Source organism: Neolamprologus brichardi, chromosome 22 (genome assembly GCF_056152115.1).
Source record: "Neolamprologus brichardi isolate AB-2024 chromosome 22, ASM5615211v1, whole genome shotgun sequence".
NCBI classification, from domain to species: Eukaryota; Metazoa; Chordata; class Actinopteri; order Cichliformes; family Cichlidae; genus Neolamprologus; species Neolamprologus brichardi.
The window spans coordinates 24,770,385-24,798,037 of NC_142124.1; the positions used below are offsets into that span (position 1 = coordinate 24,770,385).

At 41.3% G+C, this 27,653-nt stretch overlaps 1 protein-coding gene across 6 annotated transcripts in view; it reads left to right on the forward strand.

Moving 5' to 3' along the window:
• LOC102800178 (regulating synaptic membrane exocytosis protein 2-like) overlaps positions 1-27,653 on the forward strand; it is a 56,027-nt gene that overhangs the window by 14,777 nt on the left and 13,597 nt on the right. For 2 of the 6 annotated variants that reach the window (XM_087835544.1, XM_087835541.1), the window contains 19 exons: positions 5,670-5,737; positions 5,856-5,975; positions 6,087-6,186; positions 6,302-6,425; positions 6,528-6,574; positions 6,687-6,775; positions 6,861-6,896; positions 7,681-7,811; positions 7,954-8,125; positions 9,917-10,076; positions 10,912-10,935; positions 12,617-12,685; positions 12,933-13,068; positions 14,761-14,868; positions 16,499-16,546; positions 16,660-16,725; positions 16,818-16,877; positions 23,355-23,504; positions 24,515-24,624. In XM_087835544.1, the coding sequence (XP_087691670.1) occupies positions 5,670-5,737; positions 5,856-5,975; positions 6,087-6,186; positions 6,302-6,425; positions 6,528-6,574; positions 6,687-6,775; positions 6,861-6,896; positions 7,681-7,811; positions 7,954-8,125; positions 9,917-10,076; positions 10,912-10,935; positions 12,617-12,685; positions 12,933-13,068; positions 14,761-14,868; positions 16,499-16,546; positions 16,660-16,725; positions 16,818-16,877; positions 23,355-23,504; positions 24,515-24,624 (1,818 nt within the window). The remainder of the gene's footprint in view (positions 1-5,669; positions 5,738-5,855; positions 5,976-6,086; positions 6,187-6,301; positions 6,426-6,527; positions 6,575-6,686; positions 6,776-6,860; positions 6,897-7,680; positions 7,812-7,953; positions 8,126-9,916; positions 10,077-10,911; positions 10,936-12,616; positions 12,686-12,932; positions 13,069-14,760; positions 14,869-16,498; positions 16,547-16,659; positions 16,726-16,817; positions 16,878-23,354; positions 23,505-24,514; positions 24,625-27,653) is intronic. The other 4 variants (XM_087835542.1, XM_087835545.1, XM_087835543.1 and 1 more) reach the window with 2 other exon arrangements.

The following is a 27,653-nucleotide window of genomic DNA, read 5'->3' on the forward strand; positions in this document are numbered from 1 at the left end:
CTCCTTGCAACATGGCAAATTGAACCTCCCCCACCCTCATTCAGATCTGGCGTTTGGAACTATTTTGGTTTTCATGTGACTATGACCCTGAAGTAAAAGTAAAACAGTATGTTGGATGTGCCACGCAATGCTCAATTACATTGGTGGGAACTAGTACGTTAGCGCAGTTAGCTCCTTAACTTGTTGAAGCCGTCCAGCCCCACGCACGGGGCGATCCGCGGTAGCTCGTTAACGGTGATTTGCCGTGTTGTGGCATTAACGTCATTTTAACGAGATTAACGCTGACAGCACTAGTGGGAACACAACGAATATGACTGCACATTTACTCCGACATCATCCTAGTGCAAAGACAAGTGGAAGCAGACAAAAACAACAAGCAGGCATGCTACAAACTTTACCCGAGTCATTTAGACAGCCGTTAGCACATGATTCTCCTTATGGGGACCTGATATGTTTAATATGCTGCTGAGAATATAGCCCAGAAGAAGCGTATAGTATAGCTTTTATTTTGGAAAGAACCATTTCTCTGTAATAAACTCTCTTTTCCAAAGATGAGTGATTTCTCGATCAGATAGATTTATTTTTTTATTACTTTGTTGTTTCAGCAACATTAAATTTAAAAACTGTACCATTGAGTTAAAATATATATTTATAATTTTAATAAATGACAAATTAAAAAGGCATGAACACTTTTTTGTATCAAAAAAATATCGAACCGTGACACCAAAGTATCGAACCGAACCGTGAATTTTGTGTATCGTTGCACCCCTAATATATAAATAAATAAATAAATAAATAAATATATATATATATATATATATATATATATATATATATATATATATATATATATATATATATATATATATATATATATATCTCACAATTTTCTGTAACAATTACTTGATCAATAGCCTAGTTGCAATTACTTTTTTTCAACCTTATATTTAAGACCCGAACTCATGCATGCATTTTTAATTTCTCTTTGCTATTTGGGCTGATTGGGACTGATGACTGTAAAAACAAAGAATTACGTGTTTTGTTTTGTTTTTACCTGATTTTTGGTTCTGAGAAAAATGAGATCCACATATGAAGACATTAGTTTTAAATTTCATTAGAAGAGTGGCAGTATAAAGCAAAATTTAGTATTTAGTCTAGACCAGGGGTCGGCAACCCTAGGCTGTGGCACGCGAAGGGTTAACTGATGGCACGACCATAGCTGTACTGGCCATCGGGCATACCGGGCATTTGCTTGATGGGCCGGTATAAACAATGAAAGGTGGTGGATTGGCCAGATGCTGGCCAGTGTGTAAAAATAACTCTTCTTATTTGGTGGTGGCTATGGCGGAGCTTCCACAGATTCAGTAAAATTAACAAGTGGTGGAGGCCAGCAGGTGGATGAGGGAGAGGGGAGGCAGGAGGAGCAGAGACCCGAGGCGGCCGCCGGTCCGAGTGTCAGGTGAACTGAACTTCAGGTAAGAATTTATGACCTGCAGTCTACCTGGGTCAGATATAAACCAAGTTTAGGTGGAGTTTATTTTCGTTATGCTGACTTTTTACAGTCAGTTACAATAACCCGTACTGCGTACTAGCTAGCATGACGGAGTTTCTATACAGCTGGGTCAGTGCTATGATGTTACTGATGTTGAACTTTATTTTATTATAAGGTTAGTTAGTAGAACTAACTTTTCTAGGGACTAGAAAAGCGCTATACAAATACAGGCCATTTACCTTTTACCATAGAATTGCCAACCGTCCCGTAAAAAGACGGAATCGTTCCGCATTCAGAGAAATTATTACGCATTTTGTGTTGAGCTGAGAAGGGACGCAGTTTGTCTAGGATGGAAAAAGACACAAAGCTGGATTTATTCTGTCGTTACGCTGCACAGCTGCCTCTTCTTCTCTCATTCTCTCCCCTCTCTCTCCTGTTGCTACTTTAATCATGAAACTGATCAATGATCAGCTGATCGGCTTTTCTCTCTTGTTTATTTATCGCCCACTTTGTGCCAGAAAGAGGAAACCGCCGGATGTCGCACTAAACAACAGCAGCACGTTTAAGCTTGATCAGCTGTTGTTAGAATTTATTTAATATTAATTTCTAGTATCAGCTGATGTTTTCTGGAGCCACAGCTGTAAAAGCTGCTGGTCATGATATCGGTTTGGTTATCTGGTGAGAGAGAAACATGAAGATGAAACCAGGAGAAACCTGGATCATCAGAGCTGAACAGGTGATGGAGAAACAGGTTTACCTTTTAGGTGACATAAATGAGTTGAAGGGAAGTTATGAACTGTTTCTGAGAGACAAATAACACCAGGATCATTTTCTAAGTAGCTGACAGCTGGTAACTGTGCAGGGGCGGATCTAGCAAAGTTTTGCCAGGGGGGCCAGGTGGGGCATTAACAGGGAGAGGGGGGCACAAAGAAATACTTTTCTTTCTTATTCTTATTTAAACTGTCTGGCTGTTATTAAATAATTATCTGAAGCTTACAACCAAAGTTTTTATCTGACATAAAATGTATAGAAATCATACATATACCAACAGCGTTTGTTTTCATTCAGAGGCTTTATGGCTTTAATACCTGGTGGGCCGGTCTTTAGTCAAAATGCCCGGGCTGTTTTTTTTTTTTTTTTTGTCCCAGTCCAGCACTGGGCACGAAACGCAGTGAATTAATCTGAGAAGGTGCATCAAAAAATAAATGGCCGCGCCAGCGATGCACATCGCAAATCAGCTCGCATAGACACATTAGTTGTGCCTCTTCTTAATGACGGTATTAAGTGATGGAAAAAGTGATGGCCCCTCTCAGGAAATCAGACATCATGCTGACGGGTTAATCTGTTGCATTTATGTTACTGGGCCACAAATCACCTGGTCAGAGATCATGAGCTCTGATTCGCTCATATGACTTTTGGCTCCTCCCCTTAAATCTTGAAGAGACTAAGTAGCACAGAATCTCTGCTACTGTCACTCTGAGAACACCTAGACCAAAACAAAAACCAGCACATTCGCCACCAAAATTGATGGTTCCATTCCTGGAGAACTCTGAAAGATCCTGGAGACATCGTTTGACAATCTGATCCAGATTAGAGCGCATGAGACTGCCGCTCTAGTGCTGTCGGACCTCCAAATCACCATCTTTGCTTTACTTCAATAGGATTAAAAGAGGAGAGTCTGGATTATCAAGAGTCACTGCAGAGATGTAAGAATAGAAGCTCAGACTGCAGGAGAAAACGCCACGGTAGACTAACCTGCTCGTGTGTGACCACACAATACAGCGGGGTCCTTAACCAGCAGACTGTTTATGCTGCTGAGCTAGACTTCTGGTGATTACCTGCAAAATTTCTGGATTTTTGGGCATCTGTTTCAGCAACTCTAATCTGGTGGAAAGGTGGGGGAAAGGGGGCGGGGTTAATGTAGCAGTAGTCCCCCAAAGTTGATCCCCTCTATCAACTTCGGGTCTTCTCCAAACTAACTGTAAGTACTGAAGGCACAAACATGCACTTGACAATTGGACTCCAATAATCTCATTACTGACAGGAATGAACTGCTCTGCAACCTGCAGGCAGTACTCGGGACAAACAGCACACAGAAACCCAGTGAGGAGGAGGAGAGGCTGCTACATGGATTACAGGTTCTTACTCATCTTCCTCTTGCTCACTTGAAGCCTCCTCCTTGTCCTTCATGGCGTCCAGGCGGACCTGTGAGTGAAGCATTTGAAAGCTATGTAACTTGGAGAACTATGATTACAAGTACACACATCAACATGTTTTGACATTTTGTTTGAGATAAATATGACGTTTCAGTGATTTTTTTTCAAAACAATGCTGGTGATGTTTGAAACTAAATTAATTTTTTATCTATCCATTGTTGAATTTGTTCAGGTTTATTAACCACTCACTTTTAGTGCCTCTGTTGGAACACAGCATCCATAATTCACAAGAATCGATTGTGCTCCTAGAGGATTGTTCCGATTTTAGAGAAACTTCTTATGGTCACATAATGGCCAATGGCCATAATGACTCAAGGTCATATTTTTATTTTCACAGACAAAATCTGTAAACTGTGATGGATGGTGAACCAGATGAGCTGCTACATGATTGACATCCTGGTTTGCTTAAAACCAGCTCTGCTTAATGTGAAGAGTTGCTGCTTTAACAGTTGAAATCAAATTTTGATTATTTTGAGGGATGGGCTGTTTACAGCAGCATCATTTTGTTCTGCTCATCCAGAACCGAGAATTGACGTGTGTATTTATGTAAGTAAGTGTGGTTACAGCAGGTTAACTGTTCTTCCTATTCTTCCTGTTGATGATCCATAATTGGTGCCAAAAACCTGAGCTTGTTGAGCAGCTGATTGATAACGTTATTCAGAAATTTCCATGTTGGTGTTAATGTACATAGAGGATGTCTGTGTAGGTTACATGCAGGTCATGAGGAGTCTAAGGAGCTTGGAAAAAAAATCAACTGGACCTAAAGTTCTTTGAAGACGTTTCATTTGAGAGGCTTCTTCATTTCTAAAACCAAACGGTGGAGAGTCCAAGGTGATGTTGGGCAACTGGTAAAATTTATCGACCATCAACGATAGGCTGAGCCTTTCGCTGATCGTTTATACAAGAGCGATTTATTTATTTATTTGCCCATGAGTAACTTTGCTAATAATATTGGTTAAAGTTAAGAGAAGCAGTCAAGGGAAAAAATAATAGGGCTGTTTTAACGGCACCGTCTTCCAGCTATGAGCAAATGCACCCTCCTCAGAGTGTGCCCAAATGCAGCAATTCATTTACTCAAACTCATAACAGAAAGAAAGAAAGGCTGTGTTCAGAAAAAAAAAAACACATTTTATTTAATTAAAAACCCTACAATGGTTGGAAGGAAAACAAAGAGAAACTGGCTTTGTTTTGCCACTATAACTTTGTTTACACATTCCAGTGTTTATCTGTCATACACGCTCGACCAAACAACAAATACAAAATTAAACAAAAAGTATGTTAAAAATCAAAATGTCTCTTCCGGTGAACATAACTTTAAGTCTTTTGTTTGATTTGGCGCATCTCAAATGAATAGATAAATGAATAGTCCAAAAAGTAGAAAAGAAAGGTAAGGAAGGTAAAATATTCCCTCTAAACAAAATGTATAAATTCTAAATGTACAAATCACTCCATGCACAAATATATTGCTCTCCCCATCAAAAAGTCTGCCCCTGCGCAAATATATCATCTATCATCGGTTAGTGGTCCTACCTTAGTCCCAGGTATTAAAACCCTAGAGCGGGGTTGTCCCTTAGAAGGGTCGTTAATGAGGCATTTACCATGTGCCTCATCACATGAGGCAAGGTATAAAGAAAGGCGTGGCTCAGTATAACTGGGAAGGATCTCAGAATGCATTGTAGATAGCAGACGGTGTAATAAGCCATCCTCTCTGTTCAAAGATGGTCATTCACAGTGAACATAGATGGCCTCGTTTACTCCTTTCAAATATCTGTCTTCTCACTCAAAAATGTGATCGTTGGCATCCTCAAAAGATTGACCCCCACAAAAGTTCTTCCTGTGTAGATTTTGCAGGTTCACATTGTGCATTTGTGGCTTCTCTCTGGATACTCCCACTTCCTCCTACAAGCCAAAGACATGTGTGTATGTGTTTTAAAACACCTTTAACCTCTTCTGGTTGCTAGGAGACATGGACAGTAGTCAATGGTGGGATCATGGTTCCTGGCATGGCGAGCCTGCTCCCATGTCTATGGTGAGTTGACGCCCTGCCTTGTCAGTAATCCATCAAACAAACCCTGTTCTGAATGCGGAACTGTTGTTGGTTGCTGTTATTGCTAAGTAACCATGTGTTTCCCATTGTGAATCATCAGCAGCCAGTCACATGGCAACCCTCCAAGGATGGAGAGCGTCTGATTGGTCGAATTCTACTGAACAAGAGGATGAAGGACGGAATTGTTCCTGCAGATACAGGAGCACTGCTGGGACTCAAGGTGGCCTTCTTCTGCTTTGTTCTACTGCCTTTTCTTTTTACTATTTCTTTCGCTATTCTTCTCTTCATTCTCCTCTTTTGATAATACAGTTTGGTGCTGTGTGTTTTTCAGGTTGTCGGTGGAAAGATGACAGAGTCTGGTCGTCTCTGTGCTTTCATCACTAAGGTGAAGAAAGGTAGTCTGGCTGACACTGTGGGTCACCTGAGACCAGGTAAACACACTGATTTTCCCGATAGGTCTTAGTTACTTTGTTCACTGAGTCAGATGTTGCTAAAACTGAATTAGATGGACTCTACAATGTTATCTTTTCTTCTTTTCTGCTTTAGGAGATCAGGTTCTGGAGTGGAACGGTCGGGTTCTTCAAGGAGCCACATTTAATGAGGTCTACAACATCATCCTGGACTCCAAACAAGAACCACAGGTGGAGCTGGTGGTGTGTCGACCAATAGGGTGGGTCTCTGATCAAGCTGAGAGGCAGAAAATATTTCTGAGGTTGTTCTCTTCTCTTAGGACATCATAGTAACAGATTGTTGCTGATTCTATGTTCTTCAGAGATGTTTCCAGATCAGTAGAGAGTGCCCATGTCCAGCTGAACTCCAGTGAGTCTATAAAAAAACAAAAATTACATCTGTCCTGTTCATTAAGAACTTCCATAGATCTGATAGTGGACAAAGTTCCTGCTGACTCAGAATTGGTCTATTTAATGTTCAGGTTCCAGTTCCTTTGACTCTCAGAAAGTTGGCCCATCCATCTCTGTCACATCTCCAATGAGCCCCAGTGTTCTGTCTGGACAGGTCTCGGTAAGTTTACCCAGCATGCACTGCATCGTAAGACAGCCACTCAGCAGTCAGTTAATAGCATTTCCATGGTGATGTGTGTTTTCAGACAGTGGACAGGCAACCTCTGGTTCCCCGGATTCAGGTAATAGTTGAAAAGGATGGCGTGTGCATGTTCATCTTTATTTACTCTGTAGTGTAGTCTTTTAGGCTGTAGATAAATGTATCACAGAAAAAGCAGAACAAAGTACTCGAAGTTTCTGCTTTTAGTGGTTCTGAGGGTATCCATTGTTGTTCTAAATGATTCAGCTTATGTGGCTAGAGACACAAGACAGTTCTAAAATGTGCCTTGTAGTTAAAGTACTTTGAGCGGTCGGTAAGAGTAAAAAAGTGTAATATAAATATGAGAACTTTACAGTATAGTTCTGTTAGCACTGTTCTGTTGGGTCCTTTGCTCTTCCAAAGAATTTTGCCTCCTTTAGCTGTGTTCCATAACTATTTTTCAATATCTATTCATGCTGAGGCTCCCCTGCAGTTTTGAGATTCTGTTTTGTACCTCTACTTTTTGCTTTGTAAAAACTCTCTAAGGTTCCTTCCAGGGGTCCTGACTCTGTTGCTGCTCCTTGGGGTTCCATTACAGTTATGGGTTGATACAATTTTCTTCATGTCCCCTTTTGGTTATCATCTTACTGGGTTCTCTGTGTTTTCTGTAGCAATCACCTGGTGTTTCACTGGGCTCAGCTGGTAATTGGTTATATTGTCTGTTTGAATTTGTAGGTGCTTTTGTTCTGCTCTGCTAACAAAACTTTTCTGCAGGGTATCTCCTGCTGATGACTGGAACTTCTTTTCTTTGGTCATTTTTTGTTGTTCTCCAGGCTTCTTCTGTATTACTATGGTGTCCTAATGATGATGTTGTGGGTATTCTACAGGTGAAGCTATGGTATGATAAAGTCGGCCACCAACTGATTGTCACCGTTCTTGGAGCCAAAGAACTTCCTGCTCGGGATGACGGCCGACCCCGGAACCCATACGTCAAGATCTATTTCCTGCCAGATAGAAGGTGAAAAAGCAATCAAAGACCAGTATTTTATGGCTCAGAGGTTCCTTGAAAAGTAAAACTGTAGAACTTCTGATATCCTTTAAAACCAGTAGTGGACTATTCTCTGTGATTGGCTGTTAGTTGTACCTTCCTCTTTTAACAGTGATAAGAGTAAGCGGAGGACAAAGACAGTGAAGAAGTCATTGGAACCTCGGTGGAACCAAACCTTCATGTACTCTCCGGTCCATCGACGTGAGTTCAGAGAGCGAATGCTTGAGCTGACAGTCTGGGACCAAGCTCGAGTCCGAGAGGAGGAGAGCCAGTTCTTGGGAGAGGTGAGAACCCATGAACAATACAGAACAATGGAGAGGATATGGGAAAAACTCTTTAAACTAAGAACCTTTAACAGTTCAGTTCTGACCTACTCTGCCTTGCCTTGACATCATATCCATCACCTGTTCAGTAGGGATGGGTATTGTTTAGGGTTTATCCGATACCAGTGCCAAACCGGTACTTTTGAAATGGTGCCGGTGCTCAAACAGTACTCAAACCGGTGCTTAAAGAATGGAGAACACAAACTTTGTCCAAAAACCTCTCATGTTTAGCTGTTTTTAAGTAAAAAGATAACAATGTTAGCCTTTTCTGCAGCTATAAGGTTCAAGGTTCTTTATCTGTCACATGCATAGTTATACAAGTATAACACACAGTGAAATGTAACCTGACACGCTCCTCGACATGTGCAAAAATGGGGGGGTAGAGGAAGAACATTATATATATGGTATATACATTAAGGCATATATGGTATCACTTGGCTGGAAGCAGTGCTCAAACAATGGAAAAAACACAAACTTTGTCCAAAAACCTCTCATGTTTAGCTGTTTTCCACTTTTTCTTTGGTCATTTTAGCCTTTTTGGCCAGGGTGAAGGGAGTATCTGCCATCAAACAAGAAGACAGCCGCATGTAACTACGACGGTGTTTGCTAGTTTACCTTACATGCATTAATTTAATAACGTGGTTAGCCTGCTCAATGTAAATTACACACAAACAACATTAAGCTACTCACCCAGAGAAGAACGGCTGCTGCTGCCATCATCATCCATCATCATTTCTGCTACACTGGCAGGGCTAGGAGCCAGGACTCTCCTCTTTGGGTTCTTGGGGGATGTTGCTAACTCCGGGTCGATAACAGGCACCACACCCGCAGTAGATGTGCTCGGTGTGAGGTCTTGCAGCAAGCTATCAAATATGGTGCATTTCTCAACTTTTAAGAAAACGCTATGCGTCGCCAGGTGTTTCATCAGATTCGAGGTGTTACCTCCTTTGCACAGTATCACCTTAAAGCACTTGTTGCAGGCTGCTGAGTTTGCATCTTTTGCTGTGAAGTACAGCCAGACTTTTGACCGCTTCGCCTTGGGCATTTTTAATCTGTAGCTCTGCTTTAAAAGAACGTATGTACCTGGGCCCGCCTACTATCCTTGGAAAGGTAAAATGATTGGCTAGAATCCAAAGTGTATGATATCTCAGGAAAAAAAAGCACCGAAATAAAGCACCAAAATGTGCGCTGCTTTTCGGTCTGGTTACTACCATTTTTGTTAGATAATAATGGCACCGGATACCGTTACCCATTCCTACTGTTCAGTCCTGCAGTAATTATTCAGTTTTTATCGAACTATAGATCCCTAGCACTGGTTCATCTTATTGCAGCCTACATATCAAAATACCAATAAATGATGCATGTTGCTAGGCAACCCAGTGTCCCTTGTTGTCTTACATTACTTATTGGGGTCAGAATAACGTCCTCTGCAGTTCTGAATATAAGTGATCGTGATTTTTTTCTTGTCCCACACACCCCTAAATTCACAGATGATTAAACACATTTTCGGAAAAGTCATGAAGTCTGAGATGATGGAATTTTAATTTAACAGAATTTGAAAATGCCAAGGGGTCAAAGTGACCCCCTTTGTGATTCTAGTGTCAATTAGCACTGAAAATGTTAAAACAGGTCCATGTATTTGCTCCCTGTTCTTTATTCGTTCTCCTTTCTACATACTCTGTATATTCTTAGTGTTCTCTGTATGTTCTCTGTATGTTCTCTGTATGTTTTGCATTCATTCTCCTGAGTCAGATCCTGATAGAGATGGAGTCGGCTCTGCTCGACGATCAGCCTCACTGGTACAAACTGCAGCTTCATGACGTTTCCTCACTGCCACTGCCCAAAGCCTCCCCCTACCTGCAGAGGAGAGGACTGCAGGCTGAGCACACACACAGCAGCAGGAGGCTGCAGAGTAAGACACACACTCTCTCTCTCGCACACACACAATAAACCTGTGTCACAACCTCACACAACAACATGTTATTTGATGGATCATTTGGAGGGATGCTCTCCTCTGCTGGGACTGGTAATTTCACTGTAGTTGATATATGCTCTGATCACTGGAAAATGAGTCGGTTGCTAAAGTTTTGTTCAAACTGGTTTGATGCTGACAGGGGAATAGGAGTTTTAGAAATATGTAAAAATTCCAACTTGCTGAAAGGAATACATTTGAAACAACCCTGACCTTACCATGTTATAGAGTCAGAGGAGAAAGGTGAACTCTGAGATTTGTTGCGAAAAATTGACGAGAGTCAAATGAGTGAAGGAGTCCAAAACTTGACATTCATGTTTTTGCAGACTTAATGGAGAGTCCAGCCTCTGGTTGCTGAGGTAACCCTCTAATATGTTTATCAATGGTAGCCTTTGTTTCTGTTGGTAGTCAGCTGGTAGTAGCAAAGAAAAAGGGAGAAAAAACCTCGGTATACACTCACTTTGCTTCACTAACACGATGGTCTCTGCTTGCCACGTTGCTGCTGGGCTCTTCCTACGTGTATGCCCCTGAAGTCAATTGTAGAAAAGCTCAAAATGAAAGAATGTTGGATTGGGCTTGTTTCATCAGTGAATGTTTAGTCCAACAACCTAACAACCAGTCACAGCAGAGCAGGCCTCTGGCAGATCCAATCCAACACCAGTCCTCTCATTCATTTCTTTATTTGTTTATTATGCTTTATTGTTAACGTCTTCTTCTTCTTCTTTTTGTTTCATTTGTTTTTCTTTATTTTAAATCATCCACAACGCTTTGCTAGACAAAGGTCATTACTATAACTCAGGTAAAAACGTGCGCCCTCGTGTGTGTGTGTGTGTATGCACGAGTGAGCTTCTGACCCTCTGTTGCTAATGCTGACCTCTATGGCATTTCCCTGTGTGATGCTAAGCTATCCATTTCCTGTGCTATTTAGTATTTATAGTTTTAATAAGTCATTGATTGATAATTGCTGCACAAATATAGCCCTGCCTGATCATATCATAGTGATGTAATTAAATGTTGTTTTACCAGGCAGAAAGCTCTCATGAAAGATATTATGTAGCCAAATCATGGGAGACGTAGTTCTTGAAATATCTGTACCTCAGCTACTCAAAACTTGATGATTAGGGTTTGATCTTTGAGGGACTAGAACAGAACTAGCTGCCTGGATCCTGGAATGATTGATTAGAGCGAGTGCATCCAGAAGGTTATTGGGTTCCATATAATACTTGAAGATATGTCAAACTGTGCATGAAAAGGTTCTGGACAGACTGTTCAATGGATTATTGGTAAATCTCTCAAGGGAGTTCTGGATCTTCTTGTGGGAGATCTTTGATGTTGTACCAGGAGGAGTCAAATGGACGTTGTAGGTGTAGGATGTTGAATATATGAACATATGGTCAGCCCAATTCAACTTCTTAAAACAAAAAAACAACAACTAAGACACAGTTTTATGAGGAGTTTTATGGTTGGACATCCTCAGGTGAACGGCTACAATGACCTAACCAGTGGTACATATCAGATAGCTGGTCAAAATGTTGCTTAATTTTGAAGGCAGATTTTTGTTTGTCAGTATTGCCATTGTAACCTGTAACTGTGTTTTAGTTCAATTATCCTGTGAGTTGGACTTCATTTATGTTATTGATAGCACTGTATGGCCCCGTGGAACAAAATATGACCCATCGCTGATCTGGAGTTCACAACAGAAAAATAAATCAGAGAACAGAAGTGATCACTGCATCATTTCTATAACAATGATGCAGTTGTTATGTCCAGCTTTATTTCTGCAGAGAGACTCATGTTAAAGTCGTGAGCATGGACTCCTCAGGACGGAGGAGGTCAGTGCTGCTCAAATTCCCACAGGTGTTCTATCGCTCTTTATATTTTTCTTCCAGCTGATCTTTGCTGGATAGGTTTTATTGCTCCACATTTCTCTTTAAAAGATGAGAGCAAGTGACACACTCATCTCTACTTTCCTCTTTGGAACTTTTGTTTGGTTGTTTTTATGCTTTAACAGGAAGTTGACTTCATTTTGGTACACTGATACACACTCATGATGCCATCTATAAATGTTCTCTTTCTAGTACCTTAATCTCTCATGCAGCCACCTATCATCAAACTCAGAGCACTCTGCTTCACTTTTGGGACTAATACAGAAATCTTATTTGTGTATAAACATGCTGGCCTTTGTGTGGCCAGAAAATTATTAATTTCAGCATTCAGTCCGATACTCTGACTGCTGCTAAATTTCACGCATTTGTTAAAGGCTGATGTGGATGTGGATGAAAAGGTTCTGGTCAAGGAGTTGTAAAAGGTTTAAGGGAGTCTGTGTGCAATATCAGATGAATGTGTCTTTTATTGCTCCTGCGTTAACTGGTTTGTCCTCTGGCTGTTCGGTCTGGAGTGTTAGATTTGTTAACCTTCTTGTAGAAGATTACAGATGAGCTGCTTACAGGCTTAAATGTCCTCCCTCTCTCCATCTGCAGGGTCTCAGAGGATCAGTGACAGCGAGTTTTCAGATTATGACTGTGAAGACGGCATTGGGGTGATATCAGGTAAACTCCATATCCCATCATTCACTGCAGTCTCATTTTAAAGGATACAGGAGAGAATACTAGCTGGCTCAAGTGGATTAAAAACATGCTGCTGTAAGACAATGGGAATCTAATCATTTTATAAGTTCCTCAAACTGCTTAAGGTAAACCATTTGAGGATTATGACATAAATGTGCATAACTTGAGATTACAAAATAACTGAGTCAGGGTTGATGGCTGAACTCCTGCTCTGTTTCTCTGTGTGCAGACTACAGACAGAATGGGCGCGAATTCCATAGCTCCACCCTCTCAGTGCCAGAGCAAGTGATTTCTCCCAATCACTGCTCCCGTTCCGACATGGTCAGAATGAGGTCACGGTCACCGAGCCAGCCGCCTCCTCACAGGTAAGTATCTGTGTGTTGGGGATTTGAGATGGGTCCAAAACATGACAACAGAAGAAGAAACTAAAAAAGGTACCTGAAGAGCTAAAATTAGAAAAACAAGATGGGACGTGAGGGTAGAAAGGGAAAGATGCCACCAGAGAAGATTTGGGAGTACAGCAAGTTGATGCTTTAATCTGCAATAAAACTACAGTATTTGTCTTATCATGTACGTCAAAAGATTCTTGCATGTGAGAGCTTATTGGAGATAATTTATTGTGAGTTTATTGGTCTTTCCCTATAAAGTTATAAATATGTATTTCCATCTTTCTCTATCCTTATTGAGCTTATCCAAAAGAGTGACTATATGCAAATATTAAGTTTGTAATAAGTAACACCGTGTTTAGGCTATTAAAACTCAGCTGTTCTCAAGAGATATCGAGTCTGATGAAGTGCCTCAGACTTTGTCCAGGTGATCATTTACTGTGTGCAGCATTATCTTATAGTGCATATCTCCTATTTGTATCCCTTGGAAATCACTGATCCAACAGGTAACAGCAGCTGTGCAGCATGTCTACATGAGTCAAAATGCTGTGGAAATAATGGCAGTGTTTTTATATTATCAGTGGCTGTGGATCGGGTTGAGCAGGTTGTCGAGCAATCGAAAGGTTGGTGGTTCATTCCCCAGCTACTCCAATCGGTTGAAATTTCCTTGTAAATTATAAATGATGTGGTTCTTATGACGTGCTTTCTACCGACTATTCAGACTGCAGTGATCGCGTCGGAATGTTCCAGTATCTTGCCCGAGGCGCTTTGGCGTGCAGGCTAGAGCAGACAGGGATCAACCACCAACCTTAAAATTATTAGATGATCTGCTCTACCTCTCAAGCTACAGCCAACCTGAAGTCCAAATGTTCAGCAAATGTTGCACTATATGAATGTGTGTGTGAGACTGGATGAATGAGACTTATAATAGAAAGTGCTCTGAGTGCCCAAATTGAGTATAAATGCACTACATAAGTACCAGTCCATTTGGCATTAACAAATAGAAGCCTAATAAACTCAAAACATTTGTAGCTAAATCCATATTGTTCAAGAGGAAGGAATATATAGTGCTCCTATGACTACAGAATTTTTGACTGGATAAAACTAGCTTGATCAAGATGGATTCTACCAAATACTTTGGCTCTCATAACTCTTTTAGCATTTTCCAAAAATCCAGACCGTCCTTGATATCATTCAGACTGTTGGTCACCTCAGGGATTTCGACCATGTGTGGAGAATGTGTTAACATCATTCCCTGTTGTTTAGATGTTTTCTAAGAAAGTCAATAATCTTTGCATTGTCCGTGGCTGTTTCCCACTCTAGAATTGTAGCACCATCCAAAATTGCTCTCATGTCTACATTAGCAAAGCTAAAGTTATGTTGGTCTGGCATGATGGCAGCCGTAAAACTCACACGAGTTGTTATCTTCCCTTTCCTGGCAGTTTCTTTTGCTATGCATTTTTTGTCACCGGTTTACTGCTTTAAAAGTGTAATCATTAGTATTCAAGGTTTAATATGACTCACAGGTTTTTATCTTGAACTTTGAACTTGAATTTTTAAACCAATAAGCTTTTGAAGCCAGACAGGAAGTGGTCTTCCTAAAGGCATCATCCTCATTTTATCCAGACTTTTCTGTTCTTGCCATTCTGACCTTTGACATCTGGTTGCCAGCAATAACCCTCTTTACCCGTTATATCGGGAGGATGCAGTGCGGCTGCTGCGGGGCTCCAAACTGAGCCGAGCATTGTCTGATGCCAGCCAATACAGCACCCCGAACAGGTAACTATGGTAACACTAGGGATGGGTATCGTTTAGATTTTATCCGATACCAGTACCAAACCGGTATTTTTGAAACGGTGCCGGTGCTTAAACGGTGCTCGAACCGGTGCTTAAAGAATGGAGAACACACACTTTGTCCAAAAACCTCTCATGTTTAGCTGTTTTTTTGTAAAAAGATAACAATGTTAGCCTTTTCTGCAGATATAGGGGATTTATGACATCACTCTTGGCTGGAAGCAGTGCTTAAACAATGGAAAAAAACCCCCACAAACTTTATCCAAAAACCTCTCATGTTTAGCTGTTTCCCTCTTTTTCTTTGGTCATTTTAGCCTTTTTGGCCAGGGTGAAGGGAGCATCTACCATCAAACAAGAAGACAGCCGCATGTAACTACGACAGTGTTTGCTAGTTCACCTTAAATGCATTAATGTAATAACGTGGTTAGCCTACTCAACGTAAATTACACACGAACAACATTAAGCGACTCACCCAGAGAAGAACGGCTGCTGCTGCCATCATCATTTCTGCTACACTGGCAGGGCTAGGGGCCAGGACTCTACTCTTCGGGTTCTTGGGGGATGTTGCTAACTCCAGGTCCGATAATAGGCACCACACCCGTAGTAGATGTGCTCGGTGTGAGCTCTTGCAGCAAGCTATCAAATATGGTGCATTTTTCGGCTTTAAAAAAACCCCGCTATGCGTCGCCAGGTGTTTCACCAGATTCGAGGTGTTACCTCCTTTGCACAGTATCACCTTAAAGCACTTGTTGCAGGCTGCTGAGTTTGCATATTTTGCTGTGAAGTACAACCAGACCGCTTCGCCTTGGGCATTTTTAATCTGTACCTCTGCTCTAAAAGAATGTACGTACCTGGGCCCGCCTACTATCCTTGGAAAGGTAAAATGATTGGCTAGAATCCAAAGAGTGTGACATCTCAGGGAAAAAAAGCACCGAAATAAAGCACCGAAATGTGCGCTGCTTTCCGGTCTGGTTACTACCGTTTATGTCAGAACCAGTACCCATCCCTAGGTAACACACAGGAACATGCCTGATGTGAGTCATCTGGACATCAGCTAATCAGCATGCACCCTGCATCATGTAATATTGTTTATCTGCAAACTGATTATGAATAACCAGTAAACATGGTGTCGGACTGCAGCAGGTGTGTCAGAGTCAGGTAAACCCCACCTGTCTGCTGCTTCTGAACAGGTTTGAATCAGGAAACAGGTTGCATACTTGATTGGAGATCTGATCCTTGAACAGGTGGTTTTAGAAGTAGATTTAGTGCTTTTCTTTGATGTTTTACTACTAGTTGTTCTGCTTCTGGCTACAGTAGCAGTTAGATCTTGTTGGAGTACTGGGTGATGTACTGGGTTACAGAGATATTTTTGTGCTGCAGCTTTTAGTTCTGCTTTTGAACTGGTTTTGACATTACAGCTTAGAGTTGTAGTATTGCTTATACTGCCTATATTGATTGTAGTAGTAGTTATGGTCCAGGTTATAATAAGTATTTAGTTTTAGTGTCCCTGTAGAGCACTTAGTGGTACAGTTAATAGTACTGGTTGTAGAACAGCAGTTGTACTGGTCTGACTGGTTCTCTGACTGGACATTGCTTCTCTCTGTGTACTTACCAGGCCATTGAGGAGGATGTCGCTTGCCAACTCACTTGATTCCCATGACAGGTACTTCTCTATTAGAATTCCAGCAGTGGCAGTAGTCATAGTACCAACAGTAAAAGCAATGATCTAAGAAAGTGGGATATTTTTCTGTCTTGTAATCCTTTTCTGTGTGTAAGATATTTTAATGGCCCTAACCACAGCTGGACAAACCACATCATCAATGGGAGCTGTGATGACTACAGGTGAGCCTTGGAAATTAGGATGTAGTGTTAGAGGTTGATGGCAGGTTCAGACTCATCATGTTTTGCAGTTCTGACGTCTTTCTGTTCTTCAGTCAGGACTTCATCCCTGATTTTCCCTATGAGCCTGACACCTACGATGAGGAACTACTGAGGTAAATGGATGAACATTTAAACAGTTTGACTATTAGAAAGGTGGACATTCAGAACAGTAGTTGTGGCAGTAAAGAACAGATGTATTAAATTCAGATCATTTTTTTAAAATACATATCTTATCAGGCAGCTGATGTCACTTTATATTTTTAGGTAAAACTATACAAGAGATTAAAACCCTACAATCAGATGATCTCCTGTGAGCAGCACTTGGCAACAGTGGAGAATGAAGAACTTCCTTCTAATTTAAAGATGTCAAACTTTTCATCGTGGGCAACACATAGCCCACTTTGATCTTCAGTGGGCCGGACCACTGAAATTTGCCTTACTGTCAATGTAATAAACTTAACTACACATTTTATCCCTGAGATATTTTAATGTAAGAAAAGGGATTCAAATTACAAGAACAAATCTCAGTTTTTCTACATTTATAAAAAAAATAGTAAATGAAAGAATTCTGTCAACACGACTGTTAGGGCTTAAATTGTAAGATAAATGTGTAAAATAAAAGAAAAAGTTCTGGGACCTCATTGCCCAGATTGATTGAATGGAAACATTTTGTTAATTGACAGACTCAAACAGACAAAATACAGCTAATGTCCAAAATTTATGTCCTTCTTCACATTTTTGAAAGCCGCCCAGCGGGCCTGATTTGAGTCTTTGGCGAGCTGATTTAGCATACAGCCCTAACTGTAAGCTTTATTATAAAGGAAAGTTTTGAGTCTTATCTTAAAAGTAAATGGGGGGCCTGTGTCCTTAATCCTAACCTGGTCCTAGGCCTGATGGCTACCCCTTCCTGAGCCTGGTTCTGTTTAAGTTTTCTTCTTGTCAAAAGGGAGGTTTTCTTTCCCACTGTTGCCAAGTGTTTGCTCACCAGGCATGGTCTGGTTATTAGCGTTTCTCTCTAATATTGTAGCATCTCAACCTTGCAGCATAAAGCACCTTAAGCCAACTGTTGTGAATTGACACTTTATACAGTGTCATGAAAAAGTATCGGCCCCTGATTTCTTTTTAGGAGTTACTGTAGCTCAAGAGGTAGAGCAGGCAATCTACTAATCAATATCGGTGGTTCTGTCCCAGGATTCTCCAGTCTGCATGCCAAATATCCTTGGGCAAGACACAGAAACCAAAGTTGCTCTCTGATGTGTTCATTGGTGTGTGAATGTTAGGTAGAAAGCACAGGAAAAAAAGTGCTTGTGTGAAAGGGTGTGAATGAAGCAAGTTAATAATAACTGCTTACCTTGGCAGCAAGAATTGCATGAGCAGTAAGTCTTTTATATCACTGTGAAAGAATCTTAGCCCACACTGCTTTGCTGAATTGTTTTAGGTCAGCAACATTGGAGGATTTTCCAGCATGAACAGCCTGTTCAAGTTCAGAGCAGAATTCATGGTTCCATCAACTACAACAAGTTGTACAGGTCCTGAAACAACAAAGCAGCCTGAGATCATTACACTACCGCCACCATGTTAGCTTTATGTCACATGTAACATGACTCAAACCTTCCAAAAGAGTTCAGCTTTTGTGTCATCGATTCACAGAATGTTTTCCCAGAAATCTTAAGGATCATCATGATGTTTTTCGGGGAAATGTCAAATGAACATTTGTGCTCTGATGACGCAGTGCAATGACTTTCAGGACATAAATGCTAAATTTCTATGATGTATATCAGGACAAGATTCGCAGTGCAATTAAAACTTGACTTGGTTTATTTACATTATGAGAGTAGTTATGTTTACGATGTAGCTACTGTCTTCTTACCCACTGGTTTCTGGAGTCCACATTTGGACTCAATTTTAACCGGCTTTTATTTTGTGATTTTTGTTTTATTTTTTTGGTCTTTTTGTTTCATATTTCAAGGATGAAGTGCTCATTTATAAACTAATTCTAGCTAGCTCGGTTATCTAGCTGCATTCAAAGACTGTACAGGAGCATCACTTAGACCAGAGGTGTCCAAACTTTTTTCACTGAGGGCCACATACATAAAAATATAGGAGGGGCTGGGCCACTTACTAGAAATTAGGTATATAACCTTAACTTTAGTGTATTAAAGTTAGAAAAATCACTTAAAAGTGGTCAAATATGTTATATTGTTGAATATAATTAAAGACAAAACTGCCTTCATCACAGCTTTCCATGAATGGATCTTTATTGATTTATTCAGAAAAAGCTTTGGTAGCTCATTCTCAGAACAGCAGCCTCAGATTTCTTCTTAGACAGAAGATTTACAACACAGAGAAAAAACGATAAAGGGGAAAATGGGACGGGTTTCAAGTTTGTTATTTAAGTTATTAGGCTTAGCAACACATCTATTAACGTTCGTTTGAAACCTTTATCACCATTAACAGACTGAACTAGACTTAAAAACAGACTTAATAACTAATTTTAATAAATTATTCTGGTGAGTATCAGCTGCGCCGGGTATGTAAATCGGGCCATCCAGCTGCGGTTCTGATCGCTACTCGTGCCAAAAATCCGGACAAATGTCACCTGATCAAGGAGCAGATCTGCATCAGATGAGATCAGCTGATTTTGCGTGTGCGTGCGCTGTGCACAGCGGTGTGTACTCTTAGTGTTAACAAGATATAAGAAAGTGGTGTGCAAAAGCAGGGTAGTGACAGAATTGATGCGCATTATTGATATTTGAAGCATGTGTACCTGCACATTAACACACGGGTACTGGAATATATTTTTTACTCACCTAAAATGCTCGTGCTCTCGTCCACTCCCTGCAAAACAATTAGCAGCTGTGCGGTGTCTGTGGCATCGGTGCTCTCATCACTTGCGATGGAGTAAAAATCAAAAGCTTTATCAGACAGTTGCAGTTTAATGTTGGCTGACGAGTCTTCAGTGCGTCGCACAACTGTATTTCTGGACATGCTGACGTTGTTGAAGTCCTGCACTTTTTCCGGGCACATTATTTCGGTGACTTTAACAAGGCAGTGTTTTATGAGGTCTCCATCTGAAAAAGGCTTGCCATGTCTTGCGATGAGTTGGTTGACCTCATAGCTGGCTATTGTAGCCTTTTCTTGGACCTTTCGAGCACGAAAAAAATACTGTTGCTGACCCTGCAGGAGAGATACCCTTTGCTTTAATTTCTGCTCTCGCTCAGCACCAGTGTCGGATGCATAGGCCTTATGTTTGGTTTCATAATGACGTCGTACATTATACTCTTTCATAACTGCCACAGTTTCAGTGCAGATCAAACAGACACTTCCCCTTGAATTCTTTGAAGAAATATTCACTCTCCCACCGTGTCTGAAATTTTCTGCACTCACTTAATACCTTTCACTTCTTTGGTTCTGCCATGTTTAGTAGGGGTGCAACGATACTCGTATCGGTATTGAACCGTTCGATACAGTGCGCTCGGTTCGGTACACATATGTATCGAACAATACAAAATTTTTAATTTATTTTATCAACTTTTCTTCTAATGATGCTGTCTGTGTTGAGCGCTCAGTGGATCTGCGTTGGACTACTCCGCCTAGGCTGCACTGTCGGGCGCAGATCCACTGAGCAGCGCAAGCTAGCAAGACAGAAGCTAAGCTCGTTGCAACATGGCAAATTGAACCTCCCCCACCCTCATTCAGATCTGGCGTTTGGAACAATTTTGGTCTTCATGTGAAGCATGACCCTGAAGGTAAGCGCGTCATGGACAAAAGTAAAACAGTATGTCGGATGTTCCACGCAATGCTCAATTACATGGTGGGAACTACTGCGTTAGCGCAGTTTGTTTGTTAACGTGTTGATGCCATCCAGCCCCACGCACGGGGCGATCCGCGGTAGCTCGTTAACGGAGATTTGCCGTGTTGTGGCGTTAACGTCATTTTAACGAGATTAACGCTGACAGCACTAATGGGAACACAATGAATATGACTGCACATTTACTCCGACATCATCCTAGTGCAAAGACAAGTGGAAGCAGACAAAAACAACAAGCACGCATGCTACAAACTTTACCCGAGGCATTTAGACAGCCGTTAGCACATGATTCTCCTCATGGGGACCTGATATGTTTAATATGCTGCCCAGAAGAAGCGTATAGTATAGCTTTTATTTTGAAAAGAGCCATTTCTCTGTAATAAACTCTCTTTTCCAAAGATGAGTGATTTCTCAATCAGATAGATTTATTATTTTATCCCTTTGTTGTTTCAGCAACATTAAATTTAAAAACTGTACCATTGAGTTAAAATATATATTTATAATTTTAATAAATGACAAATTAAAAAAGCATGAACATTTTTTTGTATCGAAAAAAAAAATCGAACGGTGACACCAAAGTATCGAACCGAACCGTGAATTTTGTGTATCGTTGCACCCTTAATGTTTAGTAACTTGGGTTAAATTTCTTCTGTGATTGTCCTTTTTGGTGGAGCAACTGCCTTGATCAACAGTAGCTCCCCCTGGTGTTAAAACTAAGAAGTGCAATACACTCAAGCAAAAGTTGAAGTGCGGGCCATAGTCTATTCTATTTATAAAATTACTTGCGGGCCAATTAAAAATGGACCGTGGGCCAACCGGAGTTTGGACACCCCTGACTTAGACATAGATACCTGTTAATTACTAAGATCAAAGATCATTTCACCAAATGTGGGGCTGAAACTTCTTAGACAGTCTGTTATTACATTAACCTTGCAGCAGCCATATTATTGGTCAGATAATACAATTTAAAAATGCTCCAAAAGGCTCCAACATCACAAACATGGTCCAGAGTCCAGTTCAGAGACTGATTTGCTGAGATGATGTCTAGCAGGGAGCTAGCAGCTACAGCCATCTGTGTCGCCATCCACCTGTTAGTCAAAGAGGCCACTAATAATGGAAATTTTAAGCCAGTTTAAACGGGTGAGTTATGGAAACATCCTCCTCATATGAAGGGGTTATGAAGGGGGAAATTATCTATACAGACCAGACCAGTTTTTGTATCAGGCTGTAATCATGTTTATTTCTGCTGTAAAGTTTTAATACGGGAGGACTGACTCACTGCTGGAGCCTCTGTTGGACATCAAAGGGACTGCAGGTTTTGATATTTATTTTTAGGGATGGGTATCGTTTAGGTTTTATCCGATACCAGTACCAAACCGGTACTTTTGAAACGGTGCCGGTGCTTAAACGGTGCTCGAACCGGTGCTTAAAGAATGGAGAACTCACAATTTGTCCAAAAACCTCTCATGTTTAGCTGTTTTTTTTGTAAAAAGATAACAATGTTAGCCTTTTCTGCAGCTATAGGGCATATATGGTATCACTCTTGGCTGGAAGCAGTGCTTAATCAATGGAAAAAACACAAACTTTATCCAAAAACCTCTCATGTTTAGCTGTTTTCCACTTTTTCTTTGGTCATTTTAGCCTTTTTGGACAGGGTGAAGGGAGTATCTGCCATCAAACAAGAAGACAGCCTCATGTAACTATGACGTGTTTGCTAGTTCACCTTATGTGCATTAATTTAATAACGTGGTTAGCCTACTCAACGTAAATTACACACGAACAACATTAAGCTACTCACGCAGAGAAGAACGGCTGCTGCTGCCATCATCATCCGTCATCATTTCTACTACACTGGCAGGGCTAGGGCCAGGACTCTCCTCTTCGGGTTCTTGGGGGATGTTGCTAACTCCGGGTCGATAACAGGCACCACACCCGCAGTAGATGTGCTCGGTGTGAGGTCTCGCAGCAAGCTATCAAATACGGTGCATTTCTCGGCTTTTAAGAAAACACTATGCGTCGCCAGGTGTTTCATCAGATTTGAGGAGTTACCTCCTTTGCACAGTATCACCTTAAAGCACTTGTTGCAGGCTGCTGAGTTTGCAGCCAGACTTTGACCGCTTCGCCTTGGGCATTTTTAATCTGTAGCTCTGCTCTAAAAGAACGTACGTACCTGGGCCAGCCTACTATCCTTGCAAAGGTAAAATGATTGGCTAGAATTCAAAGTGTATGACATCTCAGGGGAAAAAAAGCACCGAAATGTGCGCTGCTTTTCGGTCTGGTTACTACCGTTTATGTCAGAACCAGTGCCATCATGGCACCGGATACCGGTACCCATCCCTATTTATTTTAGTGCTTTGTTGCTAAACTCTCCCACAATAATTATTTTATCTAAAGTGATTGCCCTCATTAATTCAAATTAAAAGTAAGTAAGGGGCAAGCAGAAGATAAGCAAAAGCAAATAAAACTTTTAAAAAAATATTTTCTAGTTCAGGTGTAAGAGACTTAAGAATGAAAGGCTGCTGACACTGTGTAGAGCAAATGTAGGGAACACTGTTTTTCTACTGTCTCACTGAAGCACTCTGGGAAATTCAGTGCCAAATAAAAGCATCCTCTTCTCTGGTGGCATTTCATCAGCCTTCAGTGCCTTATACTTCATGACTCCCAGTCCACCACATGTGACAAAGATCTGGTCGTCAGCGCGATGTGGATAACTGACCTGTCCTGCAGCTGCAGTGGTTGTCATAGTAATCTAGGTGACAGTATTCATGGTGATGTGCAGGTACAGTCGTGGGATGGACCGGAGAGATTACTACAGCCGATCTCGTTCAGCCGACCGACCCATCTACACACGCTCACACTCAACCGATCGATCTGACTCCACACACATGAGGTCTGGACGGTCTGCTCCCCCCTCACCTGCCCTGATCAGGTGACCCTCAGCCATCCAATTAGAAAGCAGCTCCATCTCCATGTTTGGGGCATGTTTTTTTTTTTTTTTAATTTGGTTGGTTGTTTGTTTTAGACAAGCATGAATTCTGACTCAGTGGTGACCACAACAGTTTTATTTTCCGCCTTTATTTTAGCCCCACCATATGTCCCAGTGACCTCACCAACACCTGAACATTTCATATTTGACCGCAGCTTTTATATTCTGATTGTTTTGTTTTATTTTGGTTGGCAAGTTAGTCTGTGCTGTTGTTCATTTGTTTGCTGGTTTTGTTGCATGTGCTTCTAAAGAATTTCTGTTCACTTTCTGACACCTAACTGTTGGATGTTCAGTTTCCTCCAAACTGGGCTTGGCACTCGGGCGTATTGCCGGCAACATACAAGTACCAAATTTAAGCAGGGAGGTTTCTGTCTGCGATCACAGTGCTGCCTCTATCACAGCTCTGAACACACCCAGTGGCAGCTGATGTTGGTCAGCTGTATGTATCTGTATTTCACAGAGACAGATTTGTTTATAACGTCTAAGAGACATTAGAGCTACAAACAGGTTTTCAGCAGTGATGGGGCCTTGCACTCTTTGTTTCAAGTGTGAACTCTTTCTGTTCATGTTATAATTTTTTTCCAACAGTTATACAGAATTAATGACGTCCAAAGGTTTACATTCCTACCTGGTTGTTTGATGTACAGGTATGCTTCAGGATACTGTAACATCACAGTTGGGTGTGGCTGCATGTGCAAGAAGAGTCCACTCTACTTTTGCTTGTTACTGCTTCTCAAGCAAAAACATCTGGAGTGACTGCAGACTTTTCATTAACTGACTGAATACAGTGCCAAACTAAATGCTGATCAAACTCTATCTGTGACTATGGAGGGAACCTCAAACTGACTGTCATCCCTGACATCTGACCTTAAATCTCTCCTGTCAGGATGGCGGTTTGATTGTTTATTTTCTTTCTCTTCTTCTTTTTAAAAATGTATTTATTTTTTCATCAGGGCTAATGCTGGAGGCGGTTCCACCCTGACAAGCCCAACGGGGACGCCTATTTGTGGTCGCCGAGGACGCCAGCTACCTGCTGTCCCCCCCAAAGGAGCTCTCGACAGAAGTGCGTATACTTGAGATATTAGTCAAACAGCACCTCCAAGCATCTCTGAACCAATCAGCTGATGGACCCACCACCATCCACCTACAACAAACCTGTGTTTTATACAAAGGCAAACCTGCAGACTTATTAAAAAAAATAGAGAAAAATAGAGGTTTTACAAATTTCAAGATGAGGTCTGAGATAATTTCCTAATGGGTATGAATATTAATGAAGTGTAACTTCTTCCACACAAAATAAATGATGAATACTGCAAATGGTGCCTACTCCAATCACAGACAGATGACAATGATAAAAGTGGATAAAAATTGTAGCACTTTTGCAAATGAGAAAAGTCGTGAATGCTGCAGTAATTGATGAGAGTTGACTGGTAACCTCAGACTGGTAAAATTCAGGTGTGTGTTTTGTGTTTTCAGCAAAGTGAAAGAGACTCAGCAGCAGATCAGAATTAAATAGATCAACATCTAGCCATTGTGGCAATGAAGGACCCAACAACAGTAGCATTGCAGTTTAACACGTCTTTTATTGACTGACTTTCCAATGTGCGTAATTCTCCAGCTGCCCAACTATTGTAGCACACAAAACCACAGCTGCTTTAATAATAATAATAATAACAATAATAACGATGATGATGATGATTATTAATCATTATCTCCCTCGGAATGCTGTTGAAGCATTATTATTATGCTTCAACAGCATTCCGAGGGAGAATGGGACATTGAGTCCAAATGGACCATGTTTAGCACTTCCATTGCTGAAGCCGCTGTACTGAACTGCGGCCGCAAGGTGGTTGATGCCTGTCAGGGTGGTAACCCCTGAAACAAGTGGTGAACACCAGAAGTGAAGGGAGCCACCAGGCTAAAGAATGAGGCCTAACAGGCTTGGTTAGCCTGTGGTACTTCATAGGCAGACCAAGCAGAAAGTGGGTCGGGCAGTGGTTGAAGCAAAAACATGGGTGTAGGAGAAGTTTGGAGAGGAAAAAGATTTTGGAGTGCCTCGAAGAGATTCTGGCAATTATCCGGAGGCTCAGGAGGAGAAACCTGCACTCTGTATTGTGTGGGTGGAGCCCTGCTGACTTTGACTGAGAAGATTGTCAGGTGGTAGAAGGAATACTTCAACGACCTCCTTAATCCCACTGGCACATCTTCCGTGGCGGAAACACAGTCTGGGGACGAGGGGGATGACTCATCTATCTCCGGGGTGAGGTCACTGAGGCAGTTAAACAACTCCATGGTTGCACGGCCCCTGGAGGGGGGTTGAGGTTTGCCCTGAGTTCCTGAAAGTTCTGGGTGTTGTAGGGCTGTCTTGGTTGACATGCCTCTACAATGTTGCATTGTGGAGAAACATTGCATGGAGATCATGGGCCTCTGGATTGTCAGACCAGGGTGGCGGTTCCCATCTTTAAGAAGGGGGACCGGAGGGTGCGTTCCAACTATAGGTGGATCACACTCCTCAGCCTCCCTGGGATATTTTATGGTAGGGTGCTGCTGTTAGTCGAACCTCGGAAACAGGAGGAACAATGTGGTTTTTGTCCTGGTCATGGAAGAAGGCATTCGACCGTGTCCATCGGAATGGCTTTCACTTGGGTGGTCTCAGAATCTCATCTCTGCTTTTCACAGAGGATGTAGTTCTGTTGACCTCATCAGGTGATGGCCTCCAGCTCGCACTGGAACAGTTCGCAGCCAAGTTTGAAGCGGTGGGAATGAGAATGAGCACCTCCAAATCGGAGGCCATGATCCTCAACCATAAAAGGGTGGAGTGCCCACTCCGAGTCAAGGACGAGTTTCTACAGCAAGTGGAGGAGTTTGAGTATCTCAGGGTCTTGTTCATGAGTGATGGGAGACGGGAGCTTGAGATCGACAGATAAATTGGTGTTAATTGTCACTCAGTTTTGAATATATGTAGACATTGAGGGTTCTCGGGAGGGTCCGTGCTGACGCCAGTTGCTATCTGGCAGAGGGTCGTTGGTACCATCCCACTCCCATGTTCCCATGTTCCCACTTCAGAACAGCACACAATTGCCATCTGGGATATGTGTGCATGAGGGTGGGAATTCATGTTTGTGTCTGAGTGTGCCTGTTTGTCTACGTCTGTGTGTCAAGTCGGGTCTTAGACTAGACTCTGCCATCATGCTCTTCTGTGTTCTGTGGTCTTTTGGTGTTGCTGCTCGGTGGATTCAGTCTTTTTAAGAAAGTTTTTGCCTGACTGGTTCATTTGGGTATTTCAGCCTAACAATGTCCTCCTTCACTTACACTGGCATGTATTTGAACCTCATGTTGAAAGTTTTAGTGAAAGAATACAAATTCAATCCAATTCAACTCCAGATCTTCATTAACTTAATTAATTTCATACAATTATACAGGCAGGGTCTCATATTTCAATATTTTCATATTTACAGTGAAAAATGTAAATCCAACACTTTAAATCAACTTTAGATATTGTGTCTACATTATTTGTTATAAATAAATTAGGGAACAGGTCTCACCTGGCAATGAAACAGCTTGCCAGCTTCCTCACTTACTTTTGAACTGTGTATAAAGATAGCTGTAGAAAACCTAAATAGTTCATCCACAACTGCTTAAATTAAAGCTGTGAGTCTGCACTGTGGTTGCATACAATATAGACAAAAGCTACAAAAACTGTCTCACATAAATTATAACTCTACCTATATGTGTTATATTAAATGCCTAGAGACACAAGCTGGGAAATCCCAAACCCATTAAAAAGAAACCAGAGTCAATATTCAGGGTTTGGCAAAATGCTGATAGCAACTGTTTGTTTTCAGTCTCTTCTCTGGTTTTGTTAAATACCTGCAGCCTATCCGTCCATGAGCTATCTAAACTGAATTTTGCACATTTACTGACACAGAACAACAGCAGTAAGCTAATGAATTGATTGTTACTTAAAAAACGTAATTAACTGATTCAAAAGGTTTTGAATTCTGCGTCACAGAAAGGTTCAAGCATGAGATGCTGGCAGTAAAGAATTTTTGTCATTTTAATAAAATAATATTTGTAAAATACTTATAGAAA